This window comes from Bison bison, unplaced genomic scaffold (assembly GCF_000754665.1).
Source record: "Bison bison bison isolate TAMUID 2011002044 unplaced genomic scaffold, Bison_UMD1.0 scf7180017864472, whole genome shotgun sequence".
NCBI lineage: Eukaryota > Metazoa > Chordata > Mammalia > Artiodactyla > Bovidae > Bison > Bison bison.
The window spans coordinates 4755951-4769841 of record NW_011495033.1 but is presented as its reverse complement, the minus strand read 5'-3'; the positions used below and the strand labels follow the sequence as shown (position 1 = coordinate 4769841).

The window sequence follows — 13891 nt, the reverse complement described above, 5'->3', positions numbered from 1 at the left end:
AAATTGAACTTGAGGATCTGTGCACACTGGGTTCGGAGGGGCTTCCCTGGATTCTGGGTGGTCCTACAACTGAAGGACATGGACTAGGCCTGAATCGAGCTGGTGTGTATTTTTTTGTTGTTGTTTGGCCTGCAGACTGTTTGTTTTATTTATTTTTTTTTTCAGACTGTTTGTTTTAACTCATTGCCAAAGAGAAAGTATAATACAGAGATATTAGTATCATAAACAACACATACCAGTCACTCAGTTTCAACTCATGAACTATCTGCTTTATCTCTGCCCAGCTCTACTTTCCTTTCCACCCCTGGATTGTTTTGAAGGAAATTTAGATATATCAATTCAATGCAAATATTTCATTATATGCAAAGGAAACCTACTACAATCTTTTTCAAAGCATTTCGCCCCCCAAAATTAGAAAGTTTTAAAGAAGAAAAAGCTCAGATTTCTATTTTCTCCTAAAGACTTGGAAGCTCTGACAACACGGCCTGAAAGGTAATCAGGTTACAGCTGAGTGGACACTGCTCTTTAGATAAGGAAGATGATGCCTACTTTGCTGCAGTCCCCACCACTCCCGACTCTCCCCCACCTGGCCACTTCAACTATGCAAATCACCTGCCTGGTTCCTGAAAGCATTTAATCTTTGTAAAATGTTACTTAGAGGAGAAGGTAGAAAATTCTTCAACAGAGTGAAAACGTGAAAATTGACTTGGAGACAGAGCTGTGTTGAAGGCAGTTTGTAGAACCACATTAGATAAAAAGTATTCTGGAAGGATGTGCCAGTCTCTCCCCACAGACATTTTTTCGCTAATCATCAATGCCACCCAGAAGCTGGGACTTGTTCTCATTTCATGGATGAAGAAATTGAGGCAAAGAGAACTTAAATAAACTTCCCAAGGCCACTCAGGTAATGAGCAGCAGAATTAGGATTCAAACCTGCAGGATGCCTGACTATAAAATGAAGCATCTTCACCATAATGCTGGGTCCTTTCAAAAGGCTCAGGAAAGAGAACATGACAAAGTGATGGGGCCCAGAAGGGGTGGTGATGCCACGTGAGGACTTGGGAGGCTTCCCAGGGCCTGGAGGAAGGATGGGAGCCCAGGAGCTGAAGTAGAAGAGGGGGCTGCCCCCTGGCTGCAGAGAGCACCTGGGAAAGAAGCACTTTCTGAGGCTGCATGGGGGACAAAGGTCAAGGTCACCATTGTTCTCTGGGTGGGGTGGGCAGGAGGGGGAGGATGACTTCTTGGCCTGCTCAGGTGAGCAGAAGGTTTATCCTCCAGGATAGGTGGGTGGGTCTCTTTGGTCCATGGTGGACCCCTGAGTCCCCAGCTAGGACTTGGGTCTTTACTAGCAGCTTGGCTTGGGGTCCAGCCACCCCCCTTCCTCCTCTGGTTCCGTCCCGTCTCAGGGCTGTGTACTCGCCACTTCTTCCTTTGCCAGCTGCCAATCTGACCTTGTTATATCCTCTCAGAGCCTGAGGGGCTCCTTCTCCCAGTCGCAGAATATCTGTGTAACTTCCTCGCTCCAGGGCTGGAAGGTCCGTGGAGCTGAGGCTCCTTCTGTCTTGTTCGTGGCTGCACTTGGTCCCTAGGCTATGGAGAGAAGGAGGCAGGCCAACTGACCACTGTCTCCTCTCCACAGCCTGTTCCCTTCACTGGGATGATCGAAGGGGGTCTCCAGGATGGACACAAGATCACCGTCATGGGGCGTGTTCTTTCCACAGGCGAAAGCAGGTACCAGGAATTGTTGTCGCTCTCGGCCTCACCCCTGAGTGAACCAGGGTGCTGTCATCTCAGGATGGTCCACACAGCATCCTCCAAGCTGCCCACACCCAGTTCAGGGGATGGGAAGGGCCTGGCCCTGCCAACAATGCTCAGTGCCCCCTACCACCTACCTGTAGCATCCGGGCACCATTAACCAGACCCCCAGAGACAGGGGGAATGGAGGCTCACAGTCTAGGGAGGGAAGCAGGCCAGCCCAGAGGTGGAGTTCTGGGACTGGACTTCGTATACAATGACCCAGAGCTGCAGATACGTCAACTCCCTTCATTTCCTCTAGCCAGTCTCATCTACTTTGGAAACTTCATTTGAGGTGACCTGGAAATATTTAAACTTGCCATCAAAATTGTATTCGGTCTCTTTCAGTCTCAAGGTTTTTCCCACTAAAGTCAATTCAAAATATAGATAACTCAGCTCTGTTTCCCATTCCCTTTCTCCCGAGGGGGACTTTCTGGGAACAGAGAACTTACACGTATTCCAGAGGTGGGAGGTCCTCAGGAGTTCATGCAGCCCTGGATGAACTATATTTAGTTCCGGGTGGCGTGGAGGCCTGGGGCCTGTGCACCCTGAGGTCTGCCGTGCCCACGGGGGCCCCTCTGCACACGTGGCCTCTCTCAGAAGCCTCTCTGTCCAATCCCAGCTGACTTCTACCCCCGCTGTTCCTCTCATTACTTTGCATGGGGCCTGGGGACGTTCTGGATCCCTCCAGGCCCCTCCCCCCACAGCCCTACTTCTACACCTGGCTTCTAGATGACTTCCTCTGCCACTGCCTCTGCCTCTCCTACCAGGTGACCCGGCCACAGTGATGTGGGACTCTGAGGCCCTCAGTGCCTGCAGGGGACTGTGAGGGAAATGAGGCACCCAGTTCTGAAACCCTGCCCGCAGGGGAACCCGGGACCTTGACTATGAACTCCACCCCTCTCTCCCCCTCCCTGTGCTAACCCTTCCTTCCAGCACAGGAGGGCTTTCTACTCCCACTCTGTCCAATAGAGCCTGTCTCTACCTCCGAGTAGGTCCCCTTTCCGATGGGAGCTGCCGTTCTCTCCTTCCCTGGGGCAGAATTTACAAAGGAACACAGGAATGAAGCTGGGGGTCTGCAAAGGGAAAACGACACCCAGAGACATGTCAGAAAAACTATTCTCCACTTTAAGAGAAATTGGAACTTAAAATTTCTCATTTCAGGGTCACTTGGAGCTTCGTTTTCATTGGAGGGAAGGCTGCTGGGTTCAGAAACACACCAGTTCCTCTCGCCCCTGATGGCTGAGGGGCAAGAGGAACACAGAGCATCCTGGTATTTAGGTATTTAGCATCCTGGTATTTAGCATTCAGAACTCACACCCTTATCCAAGAAAGCAGATGGGCCCTGGGGGTTTCCTGGTGGTCCAGTGGTCAGGACTCCAGTCGTCCACTGCAGAGGTCATGGATTTGATCCCTGATCAGAGAACTAAGATACTCGAGCCACGAAGCCAAAAGAAACCCCAGATAAACAAGCAAAACAGAGCACTCTGCAGGTAGAATGCCCACTGAGGGCCACCCGTGGGCGTGGGGCAGTGCCCAGTTCTGTGGTGATGACATGGGAGCCAGACGTGCTGTCTGACTGTTGTGTGTTAGCTGGGAGCCTGAGTGACCCCAGGAAGCAGACTGGGAACCACACTGGCGCTGAGTTCAGGCAAGGTGTTGGGAGAGAGATGCTCATTGGATAATTCGGGCTGGACCTTGGTTAGGGGACATGCATGAGCTCCATCTGGGAAAAAGCAGAACAAGGATTTATCGCACCCCTTTTGTGAGCTAGGCCCCTTGGAAGCTCCTTTTGTCTTCACCCCTCACCCTATAGTTTCAGCTATATCCCAAAGAGATGGAGATGGTGAGGGGCTTCCTCTGAGGTGAGATGGGAACAAGCGATACTTATTTAGGGGTGCCCTTGGGCCATTTCAGTTGTCATCCCTGAAGGAAGGCAGTCACCCCTTTGCTGCATGCGGCAGTTCGAGGATAGCATGGTCCTGGGTCATTGCAAATGACAAACAGGGCCGATCTGGGGTCAGGGTCCAGGCCTGCTGACCTCATAAGTGAGGGGGGGTCAGGGGGTCATAAGTGACCTAAGGGTCAGGTGGACACACGACACCCTCTGAAGAGGGACAGACGCACACTCTGAGGTCCCCATGCCCAGAGATCTAGGGTTTTTTCTGTGTCTCCCCTTTAGACACCATCTCTGTAGGTGTCCCATCAATGCACCTGTTCTTTCCATTTTTCCTCTTTCCCAACTGAGCAGACACAGGCTGACCTCCAGAGAGCCACCACTTGGCCCCAAAGACTCTCACTTCTAGGCACATTCCTCTACTTCCATCTTGGACACAAATTTCTTTACCCATTTCCTCCTTACTTTTAGAAAACCACACTGTAAGGGCAAAATGCAGTAACTGCACAAAACACAGTGCAAATTCAGTGAACCAAAGGGATGGGACGAGACTAGGAATGGGTACCAACCAGCCACGCAGGTTGTATGCAGGCTCCCAGACAGATGTCAGTCAAAGAGCGAGCACCTCCTGTTCCCACCCTTGGCAGTAAGCCGGGATACTGTCTGATTTTCCTTGACCTAGGTTTTCAGTGAACTTTCAGATGGACTACACTGACCATGAAATTGCCTTCCACTTCAATCCTCAGTTTGAAGAAGGCGGGTATGTGGTCTGTAACACGAAGCAGCTAGGAAAGTGGGGGCGGGAGGAGAGGAAGATGCAGATGCCCTTCCAGAAGGGGAGTTTGTTTGAGATCTGCTTCGAGGTAGAGAGCTCCGCGTTCAAGGTGAGTAGGAGCTCTCCTCTCTTCAGCTGTCTGTTCCCCAGCCCCATAAGGTGCTGCGAGCAGCCTTTAAATAGCCATGTGAGCATCACTTTGTACAGAGAAGAGGACTATTTCCTTGTAAGGCCACCGTCTCCTTACACACCTTCACCTGCATCTACAGGCACACCTGTTGCTTCTTTTACTCTGGAAGTAAGCACTGGAGAAGTCACCTTGATGCCTTTCGGCCTCCTGGGTCCTTCAGTCCAAGTTATTTCCATTTCTCTGTTGTAGCCCCTCTTCCACTCCAGGTCCCTGGGAATATTTGTTTTTCTGTTACCTTGTTGCTGCATTTATCCAGGTGTTATTAAAGACTTAGTTCTGCCTGGCATTGCACATTGGTTTTGCAAGCAGAGCAGTGTCTCTGGGCTTGGGGAGATGGGAGGGGAGCTGAGTACATCTGTGTCTTTTTTCTCTGTGTGAACATGAATGTCCCCACTCCCTCATCATACAACCTGACATCACTTCTTCTCTGCTCCCCGTGAACATTTGCATGTATATTTCAGTAACACCACAGGAGAGCTAAGACTAGAAAGACAAACCTACACCAGAAGAATGAAGAAGCCAAGGACTAGAGTCAGGTAGAGGTTGCCCTTCGATGCACTTAGGGTCCCAAGCATGTTCCTGTGACTGGCACAGCTCTGAAGGCTGTTGCCCTGACCTACAGAGGATTGATGTAAAAACCAAATATGGGTTTGAACGTCTGGAAGCAGGGGTCCCGGAGGCACAGGTGTGCTCCCACCTGGTCCTGGACCCCCTCCTGCCATGTGTGCTCATCTCAACAGGTGATGGTGAACAAGAACATCTTCCTGTATTATGTACACCGTGTGCCCTTCTACCAACTCAACGCCATCTCCATCAAGGGCGGTGTGCATCTGTCCTACATCAGCTTCCAGGTCAGACTCCACCCAGCACTCGTCCCCAGGGGCTGGGTGTGGGGCCCCGTCCCCTGTGTGGGTCCTGCTGTGTGAACCCAAAGGTGCCAGCCAGTCTCATCTCCAGGTGGTTCTGGGTTCCCCAGTCCGTCCTCGTGTCGCTGTCTCTGTCTGGGACACCCACTCAGGCTCCTGGACTAGTAGATTTCTTGTCTCTTTCACTCTCTGTCATCCCCCTGGTGAGGAGGCCCTGTGCTTCTAGAAAGAACTTGGAATCAAACTGAATCCAGCTCAGATCCCCGGCTCTGCCATTTTCATCGGCTGGGGAATCTTAGACGAGCGACTTCACCTCTCCCAGCCTTAGTCTCTTCACCTGTGGAATGAGCATGATCGGCCAACCCAAAGGTCGTTGTGTGAGTTCAATAAGACCATACACATCGAAGGGCACAGTATATCCTTTACATGGCCATTCCTGGGTTTTTTGGACCCTCTCTGTGTATTATAATTTTTGAATGTGTTAGCAACATCTAAAAGGTCAGGACCAATTTTGCAAAATGAAAAAGTTCTGAAATTGGATGGTGGTGACTTTTGCACAACCACAGGAGTGGACCACTGAACTTTAGGTACACTTGTGTTGTGTGTGCGGTTGCTCAGTCATGTCCAACTCTTTGCGACCCCATGGACTGGAGCCCGCCAGGCTCCTCTGTCCATGGCGCTTCTCCAGGCAAAAACACTGGAGTGGGTTGCCAGGCCCTCCTCCAGCAGATCTTCCCAACCCAGGGATCAAACCTAGGTCTCCCACATTCTTTACAGTCTGAGCTAGTACACTTAAGATATTTTGCGTAATGTGCATTTCACCACTGTTTAGCAAAAGAGGTCAGGTAGATTTCTTCTTCTTCTTGAAGATGGAGAGGTCCCAGGAGACTGATTACCTCAAGGATGCTGACTAGAAAATTCCAGACTGGCTGATTAAGACTACATTCCTGGGGAAGCGCAAAGCTACAGTTAGGTCAGGTGTTAAACTTAGGGTTGGTATCATGGGCTTCAACAAAAGTGAGGCCATTTTGCACCTGTGGTTTTCTCTTTAACTATGCCCCACTTTGTAGCAAACTCTCAGCCTAACCAAAAGATATAATCAGAATGTAAGGCATTAGCATCACTCTCAGCTACCCATATATAGTCCCCACAGCTTTGTTCACCCTTGGTGTGGTCTCCATGGCCATGACTGTTTTGCTTAATCCCTCTGACATTTGTAACCCAGCAGGACCCTATGGGGGCATCCTGGGACAGCCCTATGACCCATGAGTGTTATAAACCTTTAGCCTCCTAGGCCTTCCCCAAGCTCCAAGGATAAAATTTAAGTGAGAAAATGCAGAAGCAAAGCGTAACAGTCAAGCAAAACAAAGTGATAATAGGTTAACCATTAAACACCATCAAGGACCTTTAGTTCCTCCTCAAGAGCTATAGACAGTATTCTGAACCAAATTCTTTGTGCTGTTTTACAGATATAGAAATCCCTATCGTGTGGAAGATGTTCACTCTATGGTGCTCACATGGTCATAGAACCCAGAAGCTTGATGATATTGGCTCCTGATGCTCACATGGTCATAGAACCCAGAAACTTGATGATATTGGCTCCCAATTACCTCACCACCAACCAATCAGAAGACGTCCATGAGCTGATCGCATACCCCTCACCCTCTTGCTCACCCTGTGTTTAAGACCATTTCCCTGAACGTCATCATGGAGTTTGGGTTTTTTAAGCTTGCCTGGACTCCTTGCTTGGGAACTGCAGTAAATGCTGCACTTTCTTTCATCATAACCCTGTGTCAGTAGATTGATTTTACTGTGTGTGGATGAATCGTACTGAGTGGAGGTAAATCTGATCTAGATAGGGATGGATGGATTGGAAATTCTGATGATAAGTTCAGTTGAAAGATTACTTACTTTAGCAATGTATTGGGGGTTATAGATTGGGGCTTTATCTTTCCTAGTCAGTGGCAGAGAAAAAGAAAGGAAAAGAAGGAGAAAGAGTGTCATGTATAGTTAAAGTGTGAAGACTTGATCCATTCTCTCGGGCCAGAGCAGCCTACCTGAACGTCATCTACTGCTCTTCCCCCTCACTTTGATTCTGAAGTCTCCATCACTTGGACAGGACCAGGTGCCATGTGGGGTCTTCTTCAGTCCTGAGACATATATCCAAGATTCAAGAGCTTGACTGTCATCCGTGTAGTTGGGATGATCTGGTACAGTCCCTTTCAAGACTAAAGGGAAGTTTTTGCTCTTAGTGATTCCAAATCAGACAGTAGAAGACAACTGGGACTGAGTTTGGTGAGTTGTAGCCAGACTAAGTGCCCTCCAAGCCTCAGCTCTTTTGGTGCTCACGACAATCGTATCAAAGGAGGCCCGTGATTAGTTACATCTCACAGATGAGGAAAGACTGAAACTTAGAGAGTATAGGGGAGCAAAATTTGCTACCCCTAAATGTGTCACTTCGGCATGAGTATTCATTTAGGCTGATTCTTCTTAAGAAACTGAAGACTCGAAGTTTTTCTTTTACCTCCTCCTCAACACGGGGTCGCAAAGAGTCGGATACGACTGAGTGACTGAACTGAACAGCTGCAGCAAAGAATGCAGACGAAGGACCTGTTATAGAAATAGAGCCGTGAGCAGTGATACTTACAGAAGAACTCAAGCGAGGCGTGGAGATCAGAGTCCACTCTGCACCCAGCAAACACTTACATACCGAACACTGACTTTTCTGTGAATAGCCTTCCTCATCTTTGAAGTCCCAAACCATTGCCCTCAACGTCTTCTTGTGATTTTAGCTGAAGGTGGTATTTATTTATTTATTTTTTTGGCTCTACTTTTATTTTTATTTTTTTTTAATTTTATTTAATTTTTAAACTTTACAATATTGTATTAGTTTTGCCAAATATCGAAATGAATCCGCCACAGGTATACCTGTGTTCCCCATCCTGATCCCTCCTCCCTCCTCCCTCCCCATACCCTCCCTCTTGAAGGTGGTATTTAAAGTGATGGTTTTGACCATTTTGGTGGGTAGTTCTCCTGGGTCTCTCCTATGTATGTAAGTGTTAACTATACCTTTGTTAGATTTTTTTCCTTTTAATGTGTCTCATGTCAATTCAATCTTAGACCAGCCAGAAGAACCTAGAAGGGTAGAGGAAAATTTCTTCATTCCCCAACATTCATGTTGTAACGTGGTAGAATTCACTTCCTGTTTAGGGCTGAACAATATTGCATTGTATGTATAGACCTCATTTTGTTTATCTAGTCATCCATCAATGGACACCCGTGTTGCTTCTATCTTTTGGCTGTTGTAAATAATACCAGGTACATGGGTGTACACACATCTCTCCAAGCCTCTGCTTTCAGCTCTTTAGGGTATATAGCCAGACATGGAATTGCTGGCAGTGGGAAGTCGCTTCCATTGTGTCTGACTTTTTGCGACCATATAGCCTGTAGCCTGCCAGGCTCTTCTGTCCATGGAATTCTCCTGGCAAGAGTACTGGAGTGGGTTGCCATGATCTTCTGCAGGGGATCTTCCTGACCCAGGGATCAAATCCAGGTGCCCTGCATAACAGGCAGATTCTTTACCATCTGACCCAGGCGTGGAATTGCTGGACCAGATGGTAATTCTGTGTTTAGTTGTTAAAGGAACATCCGTACTGTTTTGTAGGGTCAGTCTCAGACTATGCATAGTGATGCTCTCTGTTCAGAAACACCGGGGGCACTCATGTGGGTCTTTACTACTCATGGGAGCCCCAAAGACATCAGCCCAGCTGGAGCTAGTACTGTGGCCAGATGGGCCCCTGTGGTTCTTATCAGGACTTCAAGACACAGCTCAGCAACAACCATCAGGTAGCTTTGAAAAAAAGAGGATTATTACTCTCAAGTCCTGAGGGCCAATAGCACAATGGCCAGTGGGAAGGAGGGGGTGAGAGCACAGGCTGGGGTTCCGCTTTTATTGGGGTCGAAAGGTAGGGTGGTTATGCAGGGGACAGGAAGAGACATGTGGGGTCACTCAAACAGTTATCTAGGTTGCCCAGTGTTTCCTAGAAAGGAGAACTTGATGGGTGGGGCAAGCGTGGCTGCTTATCTAGAAGCTGTCACACAGCTGGCACCATGTTTACAAAAGATGAGTATCTTTGAAATGGACACTTTAGCAATCAGAAGCTTAATGCCAGTCTCTTAGGGTCAAGCACATACACTATGTTTCCCATCACAGCCTCGCCGTTTAGCATCCCACCAACAGCACAAAAGGCCTTTCTCCTTGTCCTCATCCACACTCGTCAGTTTCTGGCTTTTTGAGAGGGTGAGGTGGCCGACACATTTAGAACAGATCCTATGGTCTACAGTGCAGAGAACAGAGAACCTCAGACAAGTGTCTGGACTTTAAATAAGGGAGCTCGAGGGCTGCCTCTCACCTCAAGCCAGGTCCTGGAAAAGGGTCTCAGTGACGGCACACATGGTGATCCCAGGTTGCTGAGGTCAGCTGTGCCAGCCACTGGGTCTTGGAGACACCTCCTTACGGTCTTTATTCACCCAAAAACCCACTGGCCTTTGGGTTTGGCAGTAGGCCCTCCCTACAGGGCTGGAGCAGAGGAACCTGGGCTCTCCTTTTTGGGCTGGACTCTCTGTGACTCACTTCCAAATCACCTGGAGATGTCAAAATGCATGTCTGCTTGAACTCTAGCTGTCCCTGTTTCTCCCTGGGCTCTGAGAGTTTTGGGGTGGTTTCTAAATTTTTAAAAATTCACTTATTTTATTTTCCTTTGGCTGTGCTTATTCTTCGTTACTTTGCAGTGGCTTTCTCTAGTTGCAGCAAGTGGGGAGCTTCTTCAGTGCCATGTATGGTTTCTCGTTGCTGAGCCAGGCTGTAGGGGTGTGGGATCCAGTATTTACAGCAGGTGGCCTCTAGAACCTGGGCTCAATAAGCGTGGCACATGGACTTAGTTTCTCCACCGCGTGTGGAGTCTCCCAGGACCAAGGATCAAACCCGCGTTCTCTGCACGGTGAGGTGGATTCTCACGCACGGTGCCACTGTACGTGGCCTGCGGTGTTTTTTAAACAGTACTTCATTGAGGTACGGTCCATGTAAACACACAGACCCTAGTCTGCTGGATGAGTTTTTATGCTGTAAACAGCTGTATGACCACCATCCAGGTCAAGCTCCAGGACATTCCCAGCACCCAGATGACTCCTCCGGGTCCCTCCCATTTGGTGCCCCTCATAAGCCATTGCTTTTCTGACCCGCTTCTGGATTTTATGTTATCAGAATGCTCCCAGTGTGTGCTCACTTGTGTCCAGCTCTTGTGCTCAACGCTGGGGTTCACTGAAGACCTTGCCTTTATCTTCAGTCCCATTTTCTTGCTGAGGGCTAGTCCATAGCAGGCAATTCCCAGGTGGCTCAGTAGTAAAGCATCTGCCTGCCAATGCCGGAGACCCAGGAGACATGGGTTGGATCTCTGAGTTGGGAAGATCCCCTGGAGGAGAGAATGGCAACCTGTACCAATATTCTTGCCTGGATAAATCCACAGACAGAGGAGCCTGGTGGGCTTTAGCCCAGGGGTTTGCAAAGAGCATTCACTGTTCCCCTTCTCCTGTTTTAAACAGTGGTGTTTCCAGTGAGGGGCTGTGATGAGTGAAGCTGTTAAGCACATGTACATCTGTTCTTATCTCTCTTTGGTGAATATCTAGGAGCAGAAGAGCCAGGACATAGGAGAGGTAGAGGATTAACTTTATTATAATCCACCAAGTTTCCAACGCTGTTGTATTTTACACTCCAACTTGCGGTGAATGAGTTCCAGTTGCTTCCTATTTCAGTCAATGAGGAAAAATTTCCTGTATCCCCGGGGTTGAAGAGGATATCTTCAAAGAATCTCTCCTCCTTTTCCTCCTTTCTGTTCCAAGTGTGTCATCTGCCCCTTAAATCCAGTCATATTCTAGTTGATTCTGGAATCTAGTGGGATGGAGGGTAGATGGAGGAGGCAAGTGGGCTCCGTCAATGAGAGCGTCTCAGAGAAGTCAGTCTTTGCAAATTCTGAGGACCCAGGCAAGTGCCAGAAGGGAGAGAGGTGCAGACCTGTGTGTGGTCCCGGGGCACCTGCTCACCTGCTCTCCACTTGGTGCCTGTAGGACCCTCAGCTGCTCATCCAGGCTGGACCCCAGGGCCCTGTGTAGAGCACACGGCGGGGTACCGCTTGACTTCAGGTAAGTCTGTTGTTGCTATGCGTTTCCTCCCTACCCCACTTTGCTGCCCAGCTGATCCTAGTCTCTGTTTTAGTCAATCATTTCCTTTAACAAGGTGCTGGAGCCAATTAAAGACATTTATTTAACATAGTGACCCACCTCCATGTCATTCAGAAAGTTCTGCTGCTGCTGCTGCTGCGTCACTTCAGTTGTGTCTGACTCTGTGCAACCCCACAGACGGCAGCCCTCCAGGTTCCGCCGTCCCTGGGATTCTCCAGGCAAGAATACTGGAGTGGGTTGCCATTTCCCTCTCCAAGGCATGAAAGTGAAAAGTCAAAGTGAAGTTGCTCAGTCGTGTCCGACTCTTAGCGACCGCATGGACTGCAGCCTACAAGGCTCTCCTACAAGTCCTTGGGATTTTCCAGGCAAGAGTACTGGAGTGGGGTGCCATTGCCTTCTCCGTCAGAAAGTTCTAGTATGTCTAAATCTTCTCTGCTCCCCAGCTACAGCCCAGAAGGAAGGGAGAAAAGAGAAAAGAAGGGAGAGAGAAATTCTTAGAGAGGAGGGATCAGAAGCTCCTGGGGCATCATTAAACACAATGATAAGGTAACCTTCATGATAAGGTTTTCTATTGATATTTATAAAACATTTCTTTCCATCTGATCATATATTGTTTTGTTTCTCTCTCTTTTTTTTTTTGACTGGACCATGCTATATGCATGTTCTTAGTTCCCTGACCAAGTATTAAACCCATCCCCCCTGCAGTGGAAGCACAGAGTCCTCACCACTAAACCAGCAGGGAAATCCCTCCATGACTAGGTTTTTATGTGAGGAATAGAATTTTAGAGGGAACATACCCCTTTTTGAGGCCCCAAGAAGCCTTATATGGCTCAGGCTATCACTAATGAGCTGTGTGACTTTTGGAATGACCTTTAAACACTCTGAGCCTCAGTTTTCCTATCTGGAAAATGGGTATAACCAGGCCTTCCCTGCACAACCTCCACCCCGTGCACCAGTAGCACCCAGCTGCCTGGGCCCCAACAAGCAGTTCTGTTTCTGTTTGGACCCGCAAGAGACAGCCACGTTCTCAGGAACAGTGACGTCTAGAAGCTTGCTGCAGTATGAGTGTGGTCAGGATCTCTGAGCCGACGTGAACCTCTATGTACTATTGGATCTCAGTGCAGATCACAGGAGGCGAGCAGAGGGGAAAGGGCCCTAGGTGAGGAGCACCACTTCCACCCTCTCCTCTCCTCTCTACCTTTCTCCCTTTTTCTAAACCTACATCATCTCCCGGATCCTCCCCCATTGAGTAACAGTCCAGTTGCTTTGGTTTCTATACATTTTTAAGTTCTCCAGGCGCAGTGGTCTTCCTGGCCAGTGTGTAAAGCGACAGTGGCCACAGAGGTGGTGGAGAGATGGCCTTCGTGAACACCCAGTCTCCTTACAGAAACCCAGTGAGTTCCAGGGCTGGGGGGTGGGGTGTGTCTCAGTGGACAGGAAGCAGCTCTGGGGTTCTAAGAAAACAACTCCTGCAGGTGACAGAGGAGGGGAGCAGCAACCTAAAAGAACACGGAAGGGCAGACACAACTTCTTTTCCACGACCATCTCTTGGGTGCTGCTTAGGACTGCGGTGGGTAAGCATCCCCAGGATTCCTGCATCTGACAAATGTTTACTGAGCTCACTGTGGGTGCCTCTACTGTTCTAAGTAATAACTAGAAAAATGATGGTTGTTCTGCATGAAGGGAGCAGGGCTTCTGGGCTGGGTAACAAGCCAGCATGGCAGCAAGAGACATACTTTAAAGATGGCCTCTCTGTGCTGAACCATTTACTAGTTGGATGACCTCAAGCAAGTTGCTTTACCTCTGGGCCTCAGTTTCTGCATCTATATAATGGGGTTAATCCTGGAGTGTGTTAATCCCCAGATCTGGAGGAAGACTAAGCGAGCTTGAATGAAGACTGAGAGATCTTGAATGGTGTCTGGCCCACTGCACGAGCTCTGAAAGTGTTTAGAGTTGTTAGGAGACTGGGCGCAGCAGAGAAGGCCTCCTGAGGAGGTGTCTGCTCTCTGAGGGGCAAAAGAGCAAGGCAGGGCAGGTCAAGGGAGTGTGAGAAGGGGCCATCTCAGGAGTTGGGGGGAGCTGGGTGCCCCTGCACTGGGGGGTGCAGAGGGCTTCCTTCTGTGCCTCTTGGC

At 49.0% G+C, this 13891-nt stretch overlaps 1 protein-coding gene across 1 annotated transcript in view; it reads left to right on the top strand.

Moving 5' to 3' along the window:
• Positions 1-11690, top strand: part of LOC105004162 (galectin-9-like) — a 15220-nt gene extending 3530 nt beyond the window's left edge. Inside the window, exons 2-5 of the mRNA XM_010861693.1 lie at positions 1640-1731; positions 4374-4575; positions 5397-5507; positions 11646-11690. Coding sequence (XP_010859995.1) covers positions 1640-1731; positions 4374-4575; positions 5397-5507; positions 11646-11690 — 450 coding nt within the window. The remainder of the gene's footprint in view (positions 1-1639; positions 1732-4373; positions 4576-5396; positions 5508-11645) is intronic.
• The last annotated feature ends 2201 nt before the right edge of the window (positions 11691-13891 follow it).